Source organism: Pongo abelii, chromosome 4, assembly GCF_028885655.2.
Source record: "Pongo abelii isolate AG06213 chromosome 4, NHGRI_mPonAbe1-v2.0_pri, whole genome shotgun sequence".
Classification (NCBI taxonomy): domain Eukaryota; kingdom Metazoa; phylum Chordata; class Mammalia; order Primates; family Hominidae; genus Pongo; species Pongo abelii.
In genome coordinates this window covers 102,361,135-102,384,801 of record NC_071989.2, presented here as the reverse complement: position 1 = coordinate 102,384,801, position 23,667 = coordinate 102,361,135, and the positions used below count along the sequence as shown (strand labels likewise).

The following is a 23,667-nucleotide window of genomic DNA, read 5'->3' as shown; positions in this document are numbered from 1 at the left end:
AGTTGTTGGGAATGGAAATTAATAAACCAGTATGTTAAATTGCTATCTGCACTCCCATATTTACTGCAGCATTATTCACGACAGTCAAGTTATAAAACCAACCTAAAGTGTACATCAATGAATAAAGAAAATATAGTATATATATATACACACAATAGAATAATATGTAGACTTTAGAAAGAGAGAAATTATGTCATTTGCAACAACATGGATGAACTGGAGGCCATTATGCTAAGTGAACAATCCCAGCACAGAAAGACAAATACTATTTTTAACTTATATGTGAAAGTCCAAAGAAAATTAGATTTATAGAACCTAAAAAAGTTGAACACATAGGTGCAGAGAGCAGAATGGTGGTTACCAAAGGCTGGAGGTGGGGGAATAGGAAATGTTGATCAAAGGACACAATGACAAGTATTTGAGGTAACAGAAAAAAATAAATAAAAATTACAAAATCAGGGCCACTGAGAAAATACGTATGCAACTGATAGCCGGAATTCAACATAAATAAAGCAAAAGCTGATAGGACTAACAGAAGTAAAGACTAATCTGAATTACAGTTAGAAAATTAAATTATTCTATCAGTAATTGGGAATTAAATAATAAACTTGTAAGTAATCAATGGGTCAAAGAAGAAACGAAAAAGAAAATTTAAAAATACTCTGAACTTAATAAAAAAGCAAACACAATTAATACAAATTTGTGGGATGTGGATAAAGCAATGCTTGGGGCAACTAATAGGAAAACAGAAAGGTCTAAAAATCAGTGATCCAAGTTTTTACCTCAAAAACAAACAGAAAAACAACAAAAGCAAATTAAGCCTAAAGCAAGAAGTATGGAAATAATAAAACCAAGGACAGAAATCAATGAAATAACAGACAAACAATAGAGAAAATTAATAAAACCAAAATGAGTATTTTAACTTCAATTTCCAATTGTTCTTTGCTAGTATATGAGAATGCAATTAAATTTTATACAGTGATCTGTTGTCTTTTGATCTCGCTAAATTCACTAGTTCTAGTATCTTGGTTAAATTTTTTAGTATACAACCATGTCTTTGGAAATAAAGACAATTATTTTTCTTTCTTTGCAATTTTATGGCTTATTTCTTTTTCCGGCTTATTGCAATGGCTAGTACATCCAGTAAATGCTAAACAGAAATTTTAAGAGTCAGCATCCTTGCCTTGTTACTAATCATGGGGGAAAAAAATCTTTCACCATTAAATATGACATTAAGTTTAGATATTTACATAGATGTCATTTATCAGGTTTAGGATACAAAAATCATTTTTAAAAATTGCAAATAGAATCAGCAAAATATTAAAAATGAACCAGAAAAAAATACACCATGATGAAGTACAGTTTATCTCAAGAATACAACTTTGTTTAACATTTAATCAAGTGGCCGGGCGCAGCGGTTCACGCCTGTAATCCCAGCACTTTGGGAGGCCGAGACGGGTGGATCACCTGAGGTTGGGAGTTCGAGACCATCCTAACCAACACAGAGAAACTCCATCTCTACTAAAAATATAAAATTAGCCGGGTGTGATGGCACATGCCTGTGGTCCCAGCTACTCGGGAGGCTGAGGCGGAATAATTGTTTGAACCTGGGAGGCGGAAGTTGCGGTGAGCCAAGATCACGCCATTGCACTCCAGCCTGGGCAACAAGAGCGAAACTCCATCTCAAAAAATTTTTTAAAAAAAGGTCGGGCGCGGTGGCTCAAGCCTGTAATCCCAACACTCTGGGAGGCCGAGGCGGGCAGATCACGAGGTCAGGAGATCGAGACCATCCTGGCTAACACGGTGAAACCCCACCTGTACTAAAAAATACAGAAAATTAGCTAGGCACCTGTAGTCCCAGCTACTCAGGAGGCTGAGGCAGGAGAATGGCGTGAACCTGGGAGGCGGAGCTTGCAGTGAGCCGAGATTGCACCACTGCACTCCAGCCTGGGCGACAGAGCGAGACTGTCTCAAAATAAATAAACAAATAAATAAAAGAAACAAACAAGTATAATTCAACATATTAGGAAAATAAAGGAGAAAAGCAAATTATCTCAAAAGATGCAGATAAAAAGTTTAAGAGCAATCTATACTAGCACCCCAAAACACAAAATACCTAGGAATAAATTTAATAAAATATGTGCAAAATTTATATAATAAGAACTATAAGACATTAAAGAACAAGTGGAGAGATACACAGTTCACTAATAGGAAGAAATATTGTTAAGATTTGACCTATAAAATACAATCCCAATAAAAATACCAGTTTGCATTTTCACAGAAATTGACAGTGATTCTAAAATGTGTACGGAAATACAAAGAATCCAGATTCACTAAAACAACTTTTAAAAAGACGAAGTTAAGAAACTCATAGTACCTAATTTCAAGACTCACCATAAAGATACAGTAACCAAAACAGTGTAGTGTTGGTATAAGGTAGATATAGAGATCACTGGAACCAAACAGGAAGTCCAGAAATAGACCACACATACCTGGTCAACTGATTTTCCTTAATAGTGCCAAAATAACTGCAGAGCAACTGGAACTCTCATGCACTACTACTGGGAATATAAAATGGTACTACTTTGAAAAACAGTTCATAGCTCTCTGCAGCTTCCAACTCCTGGGCTCTAGGCTATCTTCCCACCTCAGCCTCCCAAGTGGCTAGGACTAGGACATGCATCACCAAGCCTGGCTAATTTGCAAAAAAGAAAAAAAAATTTTGTAGAGACAGCATCTTGCCATGTTGCCCAGGCTGATCTAAGACTCTGGGGTCAAGTAATCTCCTCCTGCCTTGGCCTCCTGAAGTGCTAGGATTACAGACCTGAGCCACTCAGCCTGGCCAGTTTGGCATTTTCTTATAATGTTACACACACAATTGCCATCTAAAACAGTATAAATTCATTCATTCCAAGATATTTCCCAAGAGAACTGAAAACATGTCTATATGAATACTTGTACCCAAATGTTCATAGCAGCTCAATTTATATTAGCAAAGACAAAAAATATCCCAAATGTCTACCAATATGTGAATAAACAGACTGTAACATATCCATGGAGTAGACTAAAAGGAACAAAAAGGAATAAACGGTATACACAAAATGGATAAATCTTAATAATACTGTACTAGAGAAATGAAGCTATATCAAAGCAGTATTTAAGTATGATCCCATTCATAAGGACCTCTTAAAAAGGACACATCTAGTGTATAGTGATAAAAAGGAAATCGGTGGTTGCCTGGTGTTGGTGGTACAGAACTAAACGTTCAAGGACACAAGAGAACATTGTAGGATAATGTACATGTAACAGATCTTGATTATAGTGAGGGTAACATGGGTGCATCAATTTGTCCAAACTCATCAAAATATACCCTTAATTTGTGTGCATTTTATTGATTATAAATTACATTTAACTAAGAGTCAAAAACACTCCCCACCTTCTTGCCATAAAAAAAGTAACAGCACTCTTAGAATACAGTTTACCCAATAAAAAAGCTTTTAAAAATATACCAAGGACAAAATGAAATAAAATTATGATGAAAACAGTATGAATAATGAAGACAGCACTACATAAACCCAGAATGATGCTTTTGTGATAATAGCAAAAGTCTAAAAGTGCCTCAAAACTAGAAACAAAAAACTCCCAATTAGTTTTCCTTTTTTGTTTTGCTTGAGTTGGCCAAAAGGAATAACATGGAAAGTAAAATAGAGATATCCAGAATAATCTAAAACAATATTGTAAAGTAGATTTTGTTCTATTAAAGACACATAAGTCTAAATGAGCATAATGGCTTACCTAGGAGATTGGAGTAAATCATCACGGCTCATTTGGGCTAATAATTGCAAAAAAATACAGAAAGTACTCATGCAAATCAAAATTATTTTCTCATTAATTGCTTTAGCTTTTATATAATCACATCCCACCTTATAAGAGAATCACTTCGCTTATCAGTTCTAACAAGGAGGACAACTTTCCATCTGTGGAAGGCTCCTGGAGCACCAGTGCGTTTCAGTTCTTCACGCCATCTTTTAGGTGCAGATTGCATTTGAGGTGAATAACGGGAATCTTTTTCAATTTTATATCCCCATTCATAAGTTGTTTCATCAAGCCATCTGCCACTTTTGGCACTATGAATTATATAGTCCTTGGTTAGGATCCATTTTCCTAGAAGGCAAATGAGCTGTCAGTCACAAAGGAATTTTGGTTCTGATAAATGATAAACAATAAAGATCAAATATAAAATAAAAGTCAACCTTTTTCAAGATAAGACTCTTAAGCTACGCTGCTAACATTATCTTTGAACTATGCATTTTGGGGAAATTTTTTGATAGTAAGAAGCTTACAGTATCACTGAACATTGTATGTAATCTTTTCCATGACAAATAATTATAATTCTAAATGTAATTCCATAGCTGTAACTTAGTTGTAATTAGTTTCATTTAAATATAATTCTAAATAGCAATTTTATAATTCTAAACATAAAGCTTTAAAATCCAAAATAAAATGTGGTATTACTGGAATTATTATCACTATCATTATTCACTATTTTGGGTTAGATTTATATTCTTCCTCCTATGCTAACAGCTTTTCCAATATTGTTCACAGCATTATTACTCTGTAAAACAAATTTATTGAGTTAAATAATTTTTCAGGTCATTTTATAACAATTATTTTTTTTTTCTTAAGAGATGAGATCTCGCTACGTTGCCCAGGCTGGTCTTAAACTCCTGGGCACAAGTGATCCTTTTGCCTTGGCCTCCCAAAGTGCTAGGATTACAGGCATGAGACTCCGCACCCGACCAACAGTTTCTTTATCTGGGCATCAATGATCTTTTTGAACATTATGGACAATGTATGTTTTCATTTGTAAAGTTAAAAACGAATGCAAGTGTTTTCCTTGTAAGTTAATCTAAAAAAGGATAAATTCACCCAAGTTACATATGCTTTTCTTTTTTTGCAATCAGTAAACTAATGACATGTCAGATCAATCACAGTAGAGAAAGCTATAAAATACAAAACGATAGAGGAGAACACTACGTCTTAATTTGGGTCTATAGTATTTAATATCTTAGAAAAATAAAATAGTATGACCATTGCTTCATAATATGGATAGCAGAAGCAGCAGAGAGAGAACAAAAGCACTGCCTATATCAAATGACAGATCAAAGACAACTTGACTGAAAACAGCTGAGACTTTAACAAAAGCTTAAGATTTTGACATTTTGTGCCAGTCTTTTCATTAACGTATTTTTCTGTCTTAAATAAAACACACTAAATCCTTGTTGAGGTAAATATTTCTGCCTATTTAATACATTTTTCATGTGTTACAAAATTTTACTTAGAAGAGTAATAAGCCAAAAAATATATTAAATATTTTCAAAAAATATCAGAAAAACACATTTAGGTTTGATATGTAAATATGCTATCTCTCTAGAGACTAAAATACTTCTGCTTTAACACGAAGATTGTTTTAAGTTGGGGGAAGACAGTTAACTTACCTGCCGCACAAGCTGCTAAAAATTTTTCACTCTTACATAGGCGTTCGGCTATAAGATGTGTACAATTTTTGTATTTCTGGAGGGAAAAATCCACATCAAGAAATGTTACTAAAGTAAGACTGCCTTTATAACACATCCTCTTTATTGCTACAATATCAAGAAGGCATTTTGTCATTCTTAGGCCAGTATTTTAATTCTAGTTATTTTTCAAATATATCTTGAACATTTTGATAAGTTTCTTACCTCACTCTTAATAAAAGTGCAATCTAGTTTTAAAAGTAATTTGACTAGCGCTTCTTTTTCTTCCATCTTAAATCCTGTCATCTGGATGATATGCTTTGGGGTACCATCTTCCATCTAACAAACACAAACATACAAAAGATAATGTATGTTAAAGATATTATTCACAGGGCTGACATTATTTTTTCTTAACTATGAGTAGTAAAAATAAACTATTAAACATATAATGAATTAAAGATGTTAGGCATAGCTGTTAAAACAATGTTAAAATTACTTATATACAATAGAAACTAGTTTTAAAAGTTATCTTCTCAAAATGTGGCCTTAAAAAAGTGAGGGCTTTCTTTCTGATTTGAACATTGAAAGTCTGGATTAATACATTACTTGACACTGAAACACACTGATGAATAAATATACTTCTTCAGAAAATGACAGAATGTTATACAAATACTGGCATAATAATGTTATACAAGCTTCATTTAAAAAGTATTGTTGGGCTGGATGCGGTGGCTCACACCTATAATCCCAGCACTTTGGGAGGCCGAGGCCGGCGGATCACGAGGTCAGGAATTCTAGACCAGCCTGGCCAACATGGTGAAACCCTGCCTCTACTAAAAATATAAAAATTAGCCAGGTGCGGTGGCAGGTGCCTGTAATCTCTGCTACTCAGGAGGCTGAGGCAGGAGAATTGCTTGAACCCGGGACGCAGTGGTTGCAGTGAGCCGAGATCACACCACTGCACTCCAGCCTGGGCGACAGAGCAAGACTCCATCTCAAAAATAAACAAACAAACAAAGTATTGTTGGCCAGGAGCGGTGGCTCACGCCTGTAATCCCAGCACTTTCTTTGGGAGGCCGAGGCGGAAAGATTACCTGAGGTCAGGAGTTCGAGACCAGACTGACCAACAACGGTGAAACCCCGTCTCCATTAAAAATACAAAATTAGCCCAGCGTGGCGGTACGTGCCTGTAATCCCAGCTACTCGGGAGGCTGAGGCAGGAGAATCGCTTGAACCCAGGAGGCAGAGGTTGCAATGAGCCGAGATCATGCCATTGCACTCCAGCCTGGGCAACAAGAGTGAAACTCCGTCTCAAAAAAAGAAAAAAAACTACTGTTGTTCGCTAAGAGCTTTTGAAACTTACAGACAATGAAACAATCAGATTTTATACTCCACAGAGACTTTAAAGCCTCTGTGGACACATATTAAATATGTATACGTTACTGGAGAAGTTCATAGAACTCATGGTCCCACAGCATTTATATCCAATAATTTAGCAAAGTGGGTACACATAATAATCCTGGATCCTATTTGCAATCCATATTTCTTAACTTTGCTATATATATATATGTTAATTTCATCATTTACAAGGTAGACTGAAAAAATCACTTTTTAAAAAAAATCTAAGTTTATTTTCATAGAGACCTTAATCCATATTTTAATGTAGTTCACAAAAAGTACTTCGTGTTTAGGGAGTACGTAACTTACAGAATTTCTCATCAGAATACAATTCTGTTTGTTTACTTGAGGTTGAACTGGAGAACTAGATAGCATCGTAGAGAAAAATCTCAATCTTTTCACAGACAAGGAAAGCAGGGACTAGAGAAATCAGGGCAATTTTTCATTTCTCTAACAATTTTGTCACCATAGCTGTGGGTTATTAATATTTAACTAACGTCATAGCTAGAATAACAACAGTAGCTGTTTTCAACAACCAAAGAAACAATGACTTCTTTCAACACAATTACAAGTAAACTTTAAAAACTGTAACGATTTGAGCCCAGGACTAATAGCAGGCAACTGGTGAAGTGAGAAATGTTCTTCACAGAAAGTCTATTTTTAAAGACACGTAAATGTAATATATATACATTTATTTAAAGGTTGAGATTCATTTAAGAGTAAAAATTGAAAGTCTCCATATAAACAATTTAAAACATTACTCAGAAGTGAACTTTTATTTCCTTGCTTATAGTTTTGAAGAGGAGAAGTTCAGCTAGGGTAACTGCACTCTTGCTTTTTCTCTACCCTTCATCACTCCCCATTTCATTGGAGAAGCTCCTTGAGACAACTAAATGGATGTGCTTTGCTCAGTGTATCTGCATATTTGCACAGAAGGTCCATATCGATGCTTTCTGACACATCCTAAGGAGCTGCCAGTAGTAGTCCTGCACTGCCTGTGTGGGTAAGTCAATTCAGAGGTTATGTACTAAGAAGCACACTATGGTTCCATATCAAAACCATCTCCTTCTTGCAGAAGGATGCAGGAAAAACAAAACAAAACCATCATCTCCTTCAAAACAATGTTTACTCAATAAAAAAGCTGATATTTCAACCTCAATTTATCTGACTTTTGCATTTTTCAACTGGCTGCAAAAGGGGCAAAGAGGTACAATGTATTTTAACCCTCTAAAACTCAGATACAGAACATAATAAGAAAGTGCCTTAAAGATAAGGCTCTCCAATGAAATAAATGCTTTTTAAAAAAAGTTACAGGGATTTGGTCTAGTCAGTATAAAATTTTTAAGTGCACATAATAGGGATTGGTCTCTTATGAAAAATTAATCATATACATGAAACACTATCATCAGTAAATAAATCAAGCTTCTTGTATAAGGAACTCTTTACTGTATTAACCATCCAATTTCTTTTTTTTTTTTTGAGATGGAATCTCACTCTGTCGCCCAGGCTGGAGTGCAATGGCGCGATCTCGGCTCAGTGCAAGTTCCGCCTCCAGGGTTCATGCCATTCTCCTGCCTCGGCCTCCTGAGTAGCTGGGACTACAGGCATCCGCCACCAGGCCTGGCTTTTTTTTTTTTTTTTTTTGGATTTTTAGTAGAGACAGGGTTTCACCGTGTTAGCCAGGATGGTCTCAATCTCCTGACCTTGTGATCTGCCTGCCTCGGCCTCCCAAGTGCTGGGATTACAGGCATGAGCCACCGCGCCCGACCTAATCATACAATTTTTTAAAACCATTTACATGGGTTAATTAATGTAGCTCTTGAATGTTAATAACCATTAACAATATGGACCAGCAATACATAAAAACTATGAAGAATATGCTGTGTTGCTAGAAATAATAATGATTTAGTCTGATGCAGAACACATATGAACGCACACAAAAAAGCCACATTTGGATTATAAAACATATGTCCACAACTAGGGAGAAATGCTTTCATTATTTCTAGGGAATTATTGTTTTAAATCCTTTAAGCAAATTTCCTTTAGAAAATGATAGGTCTTGACCGGGCGTGGTGGCTCACGCCTGTAATCCCAGCACTTTGGGAAGCCAAGGTGGGTGGATCACCTGAGGTCAGGAGTTCGAGACCAGCCTGGCCAACATGGTGAAACTCCGTCTCTACTAAAATACAAAAATTAGCCAGGTGTGGTGGCAGGTGCCTGTAATCCCAGCTACTCGGGAGGCTGAGGCAGAAGAATTGCTTGAACCCGGGAGGCGGAGGTTGCAGTGAGCCGAGACCATACACCATTGCACTCCAGCCTGGGCGACAGAGCAAGACTCTGTCTCAAAAAAAAATAAATAAAATTAAAAAATAAAAAGAAAATGATAGGTCTTTTCAGAAATGCTGGACAAGTGAAATTCAATATATCTGTGAATATCATATTGGTATTCAATAAATACTTTTTATCTAATTGGTTTTATCAAAAACCACTGTTATCAGTAGAATACAAGAGTTTTTTATTTTTTATTTATTTATTTATTTATTTATTTATTTATTTATTTTTTGAGACGGAGTCTCACTCTGTCACCCAGGCTGGAGTGTAGTGGCACAATCTCGGCTCACTGCAAGCTCTGCCTCCCGGGTTCACGCCATTCTCCTGCCTCAGCCTCCTGAGTAGCTGGGACTACAGGCACCCGCCATCACGCCTGGCTAACTTTTTTTTTTTGTTTGTATTTTTAGTAGAGATGGGGTTTCACTGTTATCCAGGATGGTCTCAATCTCCTGACCTTGTGATCCACCTGCCTCGGCCTCCCAAAGCGCTGGGATTACAGGCGTGAGCCACCCTGCCCAGCCGAGGAATACAACAGTTTTAAACGCATATGCGTTTCCTACTACTTGTATATTTTTAACGTATTTTAGAGTTTCAAGGGCTATTTAATGGCTATTTCAGGAATATTGCCAAAGAAGTTTGAGCGGTTTTAAAAAGTCTAAAATCTTGCCTGACTATTCTAAAAATTGACATATAAAAACTAATGTTAAATAATCGGAATATACAAAAAATAATAAAAAAATTGTTATAATACTGTTACCCAAAAGTTTCATTTAAAGCTTGTCCTTTAAATTTTATTATTCTGCTTCCTCAGAATCAAACAAGTTATACAGAAATAAAGGAAACATATACCATGTTGCCATTTCCAGATCATGTTAATAGCTATTTTACAATTTGATTATTAATAAGGTAACATTTTAATGTATCTTGGTTTCATGTATAAATTATTAAATTATTTGGATTTACTGGAGTTAGTGTGTAAAGCAGTTTTCATCTTAAACCATATGGTCTTTATAATAAAATAAATATGATGGAAATGACCCACTTTTTATACTTAACAGCATTTTCTGTCAAAGCAAGAGCCCATAGTAAAATGAAAATAGAACTGCATAATAGCAGAAATCAGGAAACCCTTTTAAAGCAATTTATTTCCTTTGAAAATGATTAAATATGAAACTGAAATTAAACATGCGGAGGAAAGGGAAGTAGGAAACAATGGTGAAAAAATAGAATGTCCTGATTCAAACATTATGCATAAAATATGGATATGTTTAAAAACAAATCAGAATACAGGACATTCTAGTCACAAATTTATCAGAAAAACTGAGCTACTAGCTAAAGTTTAAAAGAATCAGGAATCCCAATGATGGCCCAAAATAACTAGCACAGTTTTATAACAGTTTTCTACAATAAAATTATCTACTTGAAACAACAGAGTTTATAATACATTTAGCAATGCTTTTTCACAGCACATGATATGACAAGTGAATGACGTGTATTACAGGATCTAATTCATGCAGCTACACAGGAAAACTATATATGTAGGAATAGATATAAACATGTATAGATATACTGATTGATTTATTTATAAAATTCATGGTTTGATGGTTCTTTCTGACCCTGCAGGATTAAGAATACAATAAAGCTGATATGTCAATGAAGCCAAAAAGAGCACTATAATTGTTTTAATATATATCAATAACCCAGACAATTAAAAATCCTTTAAAGTACAGTCAAGTGTAGTGTAAGTGATGTATCTGGGGTAGGGAGGATCAAGAGCTAACTTCTAGAAGTCTTGCAGCACAAGAAGGAAAGTAAATATACCATAATATAATTGTACCAGTGGTTATTTCTAGAAAAATTATAGATCTTTCTAGAATTAATAGGGGGTGTCCCTTGGGGCATTCATACAGAAGATACTATCCTAACACCAAAAAAAAGGAAGGGGAAAAAAAAAAGCAAAAAAGAGAGCATGACTTTTGACAGTTAAAAGTTTTGTTTTCACTGTCAAAAAAATTAAAATTATATGACATTCTTGGTTATGAGAAAATGTCCTTTGTAGTAATTATTAAAATCTTATCTATAATTAACAAAAATTAGTTACTTACCTTAAACAATAAAATACAACTAAGGAGACAATGACTGTAAACAGAGTTGGCCTTTATGCATAGCAAGCAACTGTCTCTGTGGTATGGACTTTCCCAAAATATCTCCCACATGGGCCTATTCTTGATGCCTGAAATTCCTTTGTAGTTGGTGCCAGCCCAAAATGCAAAGAAAACTTATAGAACTCTTCATCTTAATTAAGAACACTATTTATTATAAACTAGCTTTTTAGGTTCTTTGAATTCTTTATAATGTAACACATAGCTAGAACATGTTTGAAGAACATGTTGAAAATTGAGCTCACAGACAAGGAAAGACAGGAATACAGATATGAATACAAAAGTCTGGTTTGAGAGGCAAGATGAAACAGCAGGGTACAACCCTTGGGAAAAGAGGAAGGTGCTACAAAAATAAGAGGCAGGGATGCATAAATGGGGTTTTGTAAGGAAAATAAGGATAAACCTTTCCCTACTCTACATTATATAGGGCTGGTTTCTTTTATAACCAGCCCTACCCATAAAAGAGAAGTAACCTTAGAAATAAATTGTATGGTACCATTAGCTAAAATAAATATTTAAGACTTAATAAAAAACTTTGATTTATATATTTATATTTAAGAACTAAAGTTTTCCCCCCAAAATAACCTTTACAGACTTGTCTTTCAATTTTAACATGCACTTATTATAGAAAATTTGAAAAATACTACCAAGTATATAGAAAGATTAAAATTCCTTCAGCCTGTAATACCATTGTTAACACTGGGGAGGGATGTTGACTTTTAGGTTTTATCTGAGTGTGAAAAATATATATAACAAAATTTGGATATTACATTGTTTCGTATCTTCATTTTTATGTAATGTTATATTATGATCATTTTTCCATGCCACTTAATACTCTTCATGGTTTTAAGGTCATGATGAAAACTAGTGGTTTCTTAGTGTTTGTTATTTTGGTGAATTCTTTTGATTTTAAACCTACTTCTACAGCAAACTAAGGAAAATTATTTGAAAATCCCCTCATCTGAAAAGCATATACCAAGCACTGAATGCAGTCAAGATTTTTGCTCTGAATTAAAGAGTCTGAAAAATTTTCATGATTTCTCTTATTCAAAACATTTAACTGGGAAAGTAAACAAATAACTGTTAAAACTGAAAAGGGCCCAAGTGTTGGATCTGTTTGAACCAATATTGCAAAAGGCAGACACATGTCACAGTACTTATACTGTGTGTGTAAAATACTGTTTGACGTTTAACTACAAGTGGCGTTTAGAAATTCTGGCCCCTTTAGGTCTAGGAGCCAAATTAGGCCCTTGGTTTAATATCATTCAGCTGGCCTTCGGACTTTTTTTTTTTTTTTTTTTAAAGACACAGTGTCTATCTCCTGCCCCATCCTTCAAAGGTAGGAGAGATGCACACGCACGTGTGTGTGTGTGTGTGTGTATAAATATTAATTGTTTGACAGAAGTATCCAGAGATGAGACTTGAGGGCTGTTCTTACTTCCATTGCATTATTTGGGAAAGAAGCAGTAATTAGTCCCTCTGATGACAAATTTAGCACTAGAAGGAAGAAACAGAACAAGCACCAAAGTGAATATGGTGAGAAAAAAATGAAAAGCTTAGGGCAACATACGGAGATGTCCAACCTATCCAATACTGTACAAGGCACAGGCTGGGCAGATGTTAATTTCGGGATGAAGGAGTCCTTAAGGAAGCAAGTTGGTCAAGAGAGGAAAGGTTCAGAAAAAGAATAGGTGGACAGTAGATATCGGTTAGCCATAGAAGTCAAATGTGCTTTGGTATCCTAGGAAATTTGGTTTACTTAAGAGGAAGACCATACGTCTAAGGTTGAACAAGCAGGATTTAATTTTTATTGAGGACCTACCGTGGTTTATACACTTCATATATATTAGCTCATTTCCTTCTTTACAACATAAGTGCTATTTATTTTTCTTGTGCAGATGAGGATACTGGGAAATCTGAGTGATTAAGAAACTACTTCAAGGGTACACAGCTAGTAAATGGTAAAAACAAGATGCACAGATAAGTCTTTCTGCAAAAATTATAAGCCTTTTCTACAATACCAAGCTGAATTAAATTTCAGAACTTAGTCTAATACTTTTAACCACATTATAATTTCATAAAGCAATCTACTTTCAGCTAACACAAAAGAAAGATACATTAAGGTGGGAAGACATTTAGAACACCAATATCACTAAAAAAATTTAAACATAATTATAAATTATTTTCAGTAAAATAACAGTGCCTAAAATTTCAAAGCATTTCTAGAAACAATCTAAAGAGTGCTCTTTTTGTCTAATGAGAAACAAAGTTTTCATTATTTTCCTCTCAAAAGTGATTTGGTATCAATCATTAGAGTAATTCATAAGAGAAAGTCTTTCTTCCTCCTCAGAAATAACCAGACAGTGTATTTTAAATTTCAAAGTAATTTTGATAGAAAGTATGAATTAAGTGAACTTAAAAGTTCCAGGGTTATTTTACTTTTAAGCAGTAACATGCCCTTATAAGGTGAAAAACAGTACATAGTACATTATACAGATATATTTTCTATTAGTATATTCAAAGAGTCAACTACAAGAGTAACAGATGATGTTTCATTTTAGTTACATTCTTGAGAGAATTCGTTTTGTTTATTCAAAGCCAACACAGAATTTTTTATTTTACTTTCTAAAAAAGTTTTCTTTAAATGGTGAAAACCCTACTTTCAGGTAATATAATCAAGATACATATAATAAGGAAAGGACTAATAAAGAAAAGCTATACTATTGGTTTCCCAAAACACAATGTTTTTGAACATCAGTGGAAACTGTGGATGCTTATTATGAAATCTTCAGAGTTCTGAATTTTGATTATGAAAAGTAACCACATTTGATCATCTTTTCAATGACTTTCACGTGATCCACGGTTTATGCTTTAGGGAAGCAAGAAAATATTAGGTTATATAATTCAATTTTACTTAATAATGCATAATAAAATCTGGATTTAGAAAACAGAATAGGGGTTTATTTGCAGTACTGAAGGTTAGCTGTCTTTACAATAAAATTGACTTAAACATTCAAGTATTTGAACATCCTAGTTCCTTTAAATTAAGAATACTCAAGAGTTACCCGGTGGCTCACGCCTGTAATCCCAGCACTTTGGGAGGCAGAGGCGGGCGGATCACTTGAGGTCAGGAGTTCGAGACCAGCCTGGACAGCATGGTGAAACCCTGTTTCTATTAAAAATACAAAACATTAGTTGGGCGTGGTGTCGCGCACCTGTAATCCCAGCTACTCTGGAGACTGAGATAGGAGAATTGCTTGAACCTGGGAGCCGGAGGTTGCAGTGAGCCGATATGGCGCCACTGCACTCCAGCCTGGGCAACAGAGCAAGGCTCTGTCAAAGAAAGAAAGAAAGCAAAGGAAGGAAGCAAAGGAAAGAAAAGAAATATACTCTTTCATATAAATTCACCTCATACTAGCAACTTATGTATTGAACTCCTGCAATATACGTAATCAAACTTTCCAATAATGAGAACATCTTACATATCCACAGATAGCTCCAAGAATTGAGGCACAACGGAATGATATAAACCAAAAAGTCCACAAGATGCATTGTCTGTCACACACAAATTGTAAATTCAGTTCAAATGTTCATTCCCAATATTTCAACAACAACAAAAATTTTTTTTAATAAAGTCATTCGTCAAAAAAGAGGCTGGCGCCTCCAAAATCAAGCTCCATCTAACTCCTGAGTCAAATAATGATATGAAGTACCCGAGACGGACCAATTTTTTTTTGTCAATATTTAATCTGAGGCTTTGGAAGTGGAAGAAATCTTAAAATAGCCACTTAGTCTTGTCTCCAGCCTTCAGGCAGCTGAAATATAAACCCCAGGAACACAGACCCACCCTTCAGGAAAACGTGTATGTGTGTGTGTTTGTGTTTAAAGGCCTATAGCAGTCAGAGATAGGATCACTGCCGTTTTAGCAATTTTTTTTTAAAAAAAATTCTACTAGAGAGGAAATAATGACACAATTTTCTTCGTCACAGGAAAGTGGGCCTGGGGTATCCCAGCCACCTTCGCAGACGCTAAGTTATGGAAAGCAGCCAAAACTCTGGTATCAAGATGAGGCGTCCCCATGGGTTCTATGGAAACGAGAGACGCGGGGGGCCTAGCGCCTTCCAGGCGGCGGGCCGAGCTGCAGAGCTGCGCAAGCAGGAGCGGGGGAAGCGGCTCAGCCCAGTACTGCAGAGGGGCGCTCGGTGGCAGTCCCCGCAGCGGCACGGGCGAAGCGTCGCGGGGTGTGCAGCTGCAGCCTACCAAACTCCGGCGCCGAGCGCCAAGTCGGGAAAGCTGAAACGAACTACAGCTGGAGAAAGCGCGAGAGCCAGACACCGCTGCCGCTCACCCCAGCCGCTTCCTTCCTAGCCTCACAGCCGGGAGGCAGAAACTTCGGAGGTACGGCCTGGGGAAGAAACATCCCCATAGAGACAGAATACACTGTGTCTTCCTAGCTGAGCCCCTTTACCTTCCTGGCCGAAGTGTCTGGGATGCTTCCTCCGGTGGCGGTGGCGGCGGCGGCAGGGGCGACGACTGCCGCTGCAGCACTCAACTGCTTCACTAATCCGGGCTCTGGGAAATAATTTCCCGCCGCGCGCTAGGCAGCCCCGGAAGCAATAGTACCATTTCCGGGTGGTTGTCAGTGACGCTCCGGAGCCGTCGCCAGGGTGGTAATACCTGGTGCAGAGCTTGAGTCTGGCCAGCGGGTCAGGCTCTTGCTAGATCAGCACCGGAGGTGGAAGACTGGTAAGTGATTTTACTGGGTTTTCTCCTGCGCCTGATATTAATGGCTGGCCGGGGCTCTGTGCAGCATTTTGGCCAGCCCAAGAAGTGAGTGGGCGAGGGTGGAACCAGAAGGAGTCCCCATCCAACCCCGTGGCGCTTGAGCCCTGGGATCCTGGCTTACTGTCTTATCCACTCGCAAAAAATGTCTCCGACTTGGAACTCGACCTCGGGTCACCAAGTGTCCCTGGGCGAGGCCGAAGACACCGTGTACCGTGACTCGGCGTTGTGCCGAGTTTCTCTGCCAATGATCAACGAGTTTCCTATCGCCCATTGGCAGCGTTTGGCCACTCTCGATTCCTGAGTACTGTTTCCGTAGTTCTGGGGTGCCATTCCTGGAAGGCAGGAGGTTGGCTGAAGAAGACATCTTTTACAAACATTTAGGAAGTGAGATGGTGAGGTTCCTTCCTGATTTAGAATTAATTGAGGGTTCCTCCCGCCATTTGAATTGGATGAGAAGAACGGTCTTTGTTTTCCTGGCTGAGACATAAGAGAACAAGCTTGTAATTTCATGCTTGGGCATTAGATGCATTTTTGGAAAGCAGTGATCAGTAAGTAGGTGTGCTTTCAAAAAGGAATGCTTGCGTTCTGCTCCAGGCTTTGTCGATAATGAAGGATTCAGGAGAATTTTGGATGGAGGTCTGAGGTAGCCAGAATAGTTGTAAAGAGAAATTGCTTCCGACAAAGGGATAATGTGAGGAAAGGTGCTCATTTAAGATTTGAAAGATGTGATGTAGTGAACCTTGGCGACTTCTCTTAAGTAATGCAATTTCTTAGGTAAGTAGTTTTCACTTGCCACCTTATATTTAAATAATTACCTCCCTACCAACCCCCGTAAAAGGCAGCTGACTGTTATTTTTTCAAAACAGTCAGTTCCCGAAAGAGTTGTAGGTACTATTGCATTTTTTTTATGGGTATGCTCCTCATACCCATAAAAACATTTTCTTTATCGGAGCATACCCATAAAGAAAAATGCAGTATGTTCAATTCAAGGCCCCTGTTACACCAGGCCAGTGTCTTCTTACCTTTTGAGAGTAATGCAACAAACCATATTTAGGACAGCACATTGATTTTCTGGCCTTGTTGGTTAATAATTCAACAAACTTATAATCGCCCCATTAATCCCAATCTTGACATTTTGTTGAATCTTGTATTTTTTCTTTATTTCTCCAGTTAAAAGTGTTATAAATTACTTCAGGGATATTATGTATTATATCTGTACAGCAACTAGTTTTTAGAGGCAGTGATTTCTCTCTATTAATTGCTATTGAATGTAGCCAATCATTAATACTTACCCCAAGTAGATACTGTCTGCCAGGCACTTTGCATTTATTATTTTATTTAATGTTTAATAAAGAAAATCACAAAAATTGTATTATTTCTATTTTGCAAAACATTTTATACTGAGACTCAAAGAGGTTGTGATTTTCCATAAATTATACAATTAAATGGCACAATTAAAATTCGAATCCAGTCTACCTGACTCTAAATTTTGGCTCTTTTTAATGTGCTGTATACCTTTATAAGTAAACATAACAGTATCATTATTTTCACTCCCAGGTAAAAATGGATAGATAGTATGTCACATTTAGAAATCAAGTGGATAGCAAAACTTGAGGATAAAAGGGACTTAAGGGATGTGTTCATCACCATAAGGTAATTTTGACACCTAAATAATGCAGTTTCTTTACTGCCTTTATCCTTGGCCAGTTTTATTATCCTAATTCAAACAAATGCCTATACTGTACATTGGCATAACACTTGGGGCAAATGCAGAAGATCTGGAGACCATCAGCAAGCATATTGGTGACTGAGTCCAGAGTATCAGCTAACTATCTCTTTAGACAGCTTTTCAAACACACATTTGTATACATGTATATTTGTGTGTGCATGTGTATGTGTGTGTGTGTAGGGAGAAAGAATGAATAAATGAGCACAAATTCATAAAATTCAACTTTGTAATGATTTATAAGGAATTATTAGCAAAATTGTGCTGTTCCACTCACGTAACCCTCAAACAGATGGGGATTATCACATAGTTTCGGGAATATGCTTAATTAAACCTGCCCATCCCAATACCCAATTCTATATAGAGAAACAGAAATAGCCTAATTTTCAGAGAATTTATAAAAATTTAGTTGAAATGACCAATACTAGAAATGACATAGAAGTTAATTCTAAAGAATATCCTGTTTTACAACTGTATAGGTATAGCTAGCCTCAAATACTAATGTGTATTTGATGACATTGCATTGACTTGTGGGCAGATCCCGTAGGCAGATCTCAGGGATATTTTGCTATCAAATTTCAGTGCTTATGAAGGTTGGGATTATGTCTGTTTTATTCGTCATCTCAAACCCAGCATCTAGCACTGTGCCTGGCATGTAATAGAAGCTCAATAAATAAGTCAGGAACCATGACTCATGACTGTAATCCCAATACTTTGGGAGGCTAAGGCAAGAGGATTTGAATCCAGATCATCTAAATTTTGGCTCTTTTTACTGTGTTCTATACTTCCTTTAATAAGTAAACATAGGTCACAGTGAACTATGATCACACTACTGCACTCTAGCCTGCACAACAGAGTAAGACCCTGTCTCTAAAAAGTAAAAAATAAGCATTTATTGAATGAATGATTCCTTTTAAAAATGTTATTTATCCACTGAGAAGTATTTGTACATTTTTTAAAGGATTTACCACATAAATAAATATTTATTTTTACTCACCTTGACCCTGAAATACAGTGTCCACTCCACACTCATTCATAAAAGGCAATGTGCTGTCCTGCAAAGACAACTGGACTGTGAGACAGGAGATGAGAGAATATCTAATATTTTTCTGTGTTTATTCTCTGCTATTCAGTGTTAAATTACTCTTTACGGCACAATGGGTAAGTATTATTATCCTCCTTTTACAGATGCTAAAACTGAGGCAAAGATAAGCTTTGTAAATTGTCCTAGGTTACACATAGTCATTAAACACAGCTATGATTTGAATGAAGGCCTCTGATCCCAAAAGCGATAATCTTAACCACTTTGCTAGCCTCCAGTTGAATTTTTAATCCTGGCTCAGCTGCTAAATGTGTGCAAAAGCTCTGGGTATCATGTTTCTCATCTATAACATATAGGAGTTTGATGGATTATATTATCTGTGAGGTCCCTCCTACCTCAAAAATCCTCTGACTTTAGTTGACTCCTAAGTATTATCTGAATATAGCAGTTCTGGTGTGCCAGAAAACCCTCATCAATTTTGATGTGTTTCATGTAAGCTTTTATATGTGTTCACGTCTTCCACATTGGTGGACACACAATCATGTTTTTGCAATAGGAAGAATAGAGTTAAAAAAACACAGCCATGCTTTTTTTTTTTTTTTTTTTTTTTTAAACCAGCTATGACACTAAGTCACTGAACGTTTGTGAGCTTATGTTTTCCTATGTAAAATGGATCCATAGGATTGCTGTGAGCATTAAGTGGGTTGGCCTATAAAGCCTCAAACATGTTGTCTGATACACAATTGCTGTTAAATATTGATTCTTTTTCTTGCTCAGTCTTGCAAGGATAGAAGATTAGTGGATATAAAAAATGCTTTATAAATTAGACAAAGATGAAGAATATTTTCACTTACAGTCTACTAGGAGAGAGAAAGTTATATAAACAAATAATTATATGTAGGGCAATTTACATACATCATTGAACACAGAACATGGGAATGCAAAGAAAAGAGATTTTTTTTTTTTTCCAGGAGGGCAGATGAGGAAAGACCTCATAAAAAAGGTAATACTGAGTTTGTGCCGTATAGGATGGTAAGGATTTTGGCAGGGGAACAAGAGGGACAAGTGTTCTACTGGAAGATGCAAAGGTGTCAGAAAACAGAAATAGTACCTAGGTCACTTTGGATATGTAAGATGGATGAAGGCTGGTAATAAAGCTAAGGTAAAAAGCTGAGTTTAGGACAAGCTGTAGATAACTGTGGGCAAGTTAAAAATGTTAGGCTTTTAACAATAAGCAATAATCTGTGTGTATAACTAGGATGGGGTGGAGGATGGAGTTGGCATTTGTTTTCTTTGTTATGGAAAAATGCCCATTTGTTACAGAAACATTAGAGTGTACAAATATGCCAAAAAGGAAAGAGAAAGGAAGAGTGGCCCATGATCCCACCACTCAAAATAACTTATGATTTTTCTCTGTATTACAGATCTGCATATATGTGCTTTTAAAGTAAAAATGAAATAATACTGTCTATATTGTCTTGTGACCTGCTTTTTTCAATGTGCTATACCATGAATTTTTCCATGTCAATAAATTTGCTTCTATAAAATAATATTTAGGACCTGTATGCTATTCAATTTTATGAATACATTATAACTTTCAAACTGACTTCTTTCTGTTAAGTAATAGTACAATAAAGGTTTTTATAGTAAAATATTTAGACATATTCGTATCTATTTTCTTATTACAAATTGTAGAAGGAGAAATGGTGACCCACAGGTTATGAACACATATAATACTTATATGTATTGCCATATTAATCAAATTTTTAATTTAAACTTGGTGCAAAATTCATAAGGTATGAAAGGGTATATAATGAGGCATTAGCCTCCCTCTCACCTCGTTGTCCTCCTGACTCACAGCTAGCCCTTATAGCACCTTGTATGATTAGAAAAGGGCACCCCCTTCTGGAGGGTCCATAACTCTTGGATATACACTGTGTAACTGATGCTACTTTTGTAAGGATTGGAAAAAGGCATCTTTTTCTCTGTGGCAACAGCCCTGAGGGACACATGGCTGGGCCAACAAAGTATGGGTTGGATTCAGCCCCTACTCACCTCCCTAGATTGAGTACTTTTATGACAGGTACTGCACCTGGCCTTTTTGACTATTTACTTTCTAAAAGCCAACACTAAAGCCAAATGCAGACTTTGTTAAAATACAGAAGACAAGATTGGCCGGCGCAGTGGCTCATGCCTATGACCCCAGCACTTTGGGAGGCCAATGCAGGCGGATCTCTTGAGACAAGGAGTCCGAGACCAGCCTGACCTACACGGTAAAACACCATCTCTACCAAAAAAAAATACAAAAATTAGCTGGGTGTGGTAGTGGGCACCTGTAATCCCAGCTACTCCTGGAGTCCAAGGCAAGAGAATCACTTGAACCTGGGTGGTGGATGTTGCAGTGACCTGAGATCACGTCACTGCACTCCAACCTGGGTGACAGAGTGAAAGATTCTCTCTCAAAAAAATAGAGAGGACAAGGTCAAACTTCAGTGCATCCCTTGAAATACATACATCCCATATAAAAAGTTTTAACAACTATAAAAGTTCAAAATGAGACAATGTCATTTTGACTAATTAGGCAATGCAGTATAATGTAAACAATTGAATTCAGAGAGGACCTGGAGTTGAGCTTAAACTCATGAACATATAATGATAGCCTTGAAGAAGTTACTTAAATTCTCTGAGCCACAATTTCTTCATCTGTAAAGTGGTAATACTATCAACTTTACTAGGATTAAATGTAATACTGTGTGTAAGTACACAAGCATCAGAAAAAAATTATTAAGGTCTCTTGTTTTGTTTTTAATAAACTCACTGTTTTAAAATAGGGTCTGTGTCTCTAACTATGAAGTCAAACAGACTTGGATTTGAATCCCAACTCTGTCACTAGTTGTGTGACAGTGTGAAAGTTACTTTTCCACTGTTTCATTATTTGTAAAATGGGAATGATGATGTCTTCACAGGCCTTTTGTGAAGATTAAATAAAATAGTGCATGTATAGAGTTTAATATGTTGCCTGGTGTAGTAAGGCACTTTATTTGTTCAAATTCCCCCAAAAGCGGATGCCAAGAGGAGGTACGATGTACAAGATGTTTATTGGGGAAACTGCTTGTGAAGAATAAAGGAGAGCGAGTAGGAAAGAAATGCCTTCAGGCCTCAATGCACGTCTGACAGCCTAAAAAGAAGAGAAGGAAGGAAGAAAGAAGAGTTGAGTAAGAATATCAAAGTGCTGCACTCTTCTAAGAAAGCTTCAATTAGGCCAGTGCAGAGTCCAAAAGCCAAAGTCATGTATTAGAGGAATCCCATGTTGCCACGGTATTCAATGTTAGGTATTAGTAAAAATGATCAACAGTTGTCATCTGCTAAAACTTACAAATACATTTGAATTTCAAATCTTGATTTTTACTCCCTGTCCCACCCCCTCCTGCCCTCAAGAAAAGTACAATCCCTACTGCCAGACATTAATACTAACATTTGAGTCATATGTTCTTACACTATCTTCTTATATTTTATAATACAGTTTTGTTAGCCAGAACAGTTAGGAATCAAAACATCTGTTCCCAATAACAGTTTAGAAATGCAAACATTAGCTAAACAACTGATTTTTGGCATCATGTGGTTAAACACACTATTGTCTAAATTTCTAAATTCAAGTAGCCTATAAATATAGTGTAAATGTTTTTGTTTGTTTGTTTTTTTCTGAGACAGGGTCTCACTCTGTCACCCAGCCTGGAATACAGTGGTACATCACAGCTCACTGCAACCTTGAATTCCTGGGCTCAAGGGATCCTCCCACCTCAGCCTCCCAAGTAGCTGGGGCTACAGGTGTGCACCACTATGTAAAAAAATTTTTTAATTTTTTTGTGGAGACAGGGTCTCACTGTGTTGCCCAACCTGGTCTTGAACTCCTGTACTGAAGCAGTCCTCCTGCCTTGGCCTCCCAAAGTGCTGGGATTACAGGCATGAGGCACCATGCCCAGCCTCATGCCTGTAATCCCAGCACTTTGGGATCCATGGTTAGAATATTAGCCTAAAACTTGAATGTCTATTTGCATCTTTACCAGATACCTCTGTAGCCACAAAGGTAAAAATATAGTTTCATAGGATCCTTCCCCCCAGCCCCCACCACCATTTTGTCATTTTTAATAAGTAAACGTAGAGATCCATAATTTTAGTGCTTTTCAAATGGCAGGTTATAAGCCATCAATTTGGTGAGTCGTAGCCTGTATTTTTGTTTCAGATACATGGTGGTTTCAGGATTGGGGATATAAAATGTATTTGTTATTGGGAAACACAGCTGAATTTGAAAACAACTGATTTAGATTAACTATCACACACGAGGAAATGAAGATTAAAGAGGCGATTTAACATAATGGATAACTCAGGAAACATGTGACTTGAACCAGAGGCTAGGTCTTAAGAATCTAAACTTAGGGCTTTTTCTTTTTATCATGCTTCCTGGAAAAGGCTTCTTGTTTGTGCTATTAGTAGGGCATACAGTTATTCCAGTTGGGTGATATGATAGTGCTTTTCTGTCACTTTTGTTATTTGTTTGCTAAGATTTACTCAAAAGACACTTCCCTGACTTTAGCCATGGGGTATCAGGGAGGTTGTACAGCTGCAGTTGTTTCTAGCAACCAGCAGTCATGCCACACCACCAGTTTACTGTCCATTTTACTTCCAGGGAGCACAGCTAATTCAACA

At 36.7% G+C, this 23,667-nt stretch overlaps 2 protein-coding genes across 16 annotated transcripts in view; one reads left to right on the top strand and one right to left on the bottom strand.

Moving 5' to 3' along the window:
* Positions 1–15,987, bottom strand: part of SLF1 (SMC5-SMC6 complex localization factor 1) — a 74,271-nt gene extending 58,284 nt beyond the window's left edge. For all 4 annotated transcript variants that reach the window (XM_024247123.3, XM_024247126.3, XM_054556456.2 and 1 more), the window contains exons 1-4: positions 15,876–15,987; positions 5,742–5,855; positions 5,499–5,574; positions 3,924–4,164 (exon numbers count right to left, since the gene is read on the bottom strand). In XM_024247123.3, the coding sequence (XP_024102891.2) occupies positions 3,924–4,164; positions 5,499–5,574; positions 5,742–5,855 (431 nt within the window). In that variant the 5' untranslated portion in view covers positions 15,876–15,987. The remainder of the gene's footprint in view (positions 1–3,923; positions 4,165–5,498; positions 5,575–5,741; positions 5,856–15,875) is intronic.
* Positions 12,715–23,667, top strand: part of KIAA0825 (KIAA0825 ortholog) — a 472,583-nt gene continuing 461,630 nt past the window's right edge. For 9 of the 12 annotated variants that reach the window (XR_010140095.1, XR_010140096.1, XR_010140094.1 and 6 more), the window contains exon 1: positions 16,010–16,153. The gene's annotated coding sequence lies outside the window, so the exon portion shown is untranslated. Of the gene's footprint in view, positions 15,806–16,009; positions 16,154–23,667 lie in introns of those variants that run through there. The other 3 variants (XM_063724448.1, XM_054556441.2, XM_063724449.1) reach the window with 3 other exon arrangements.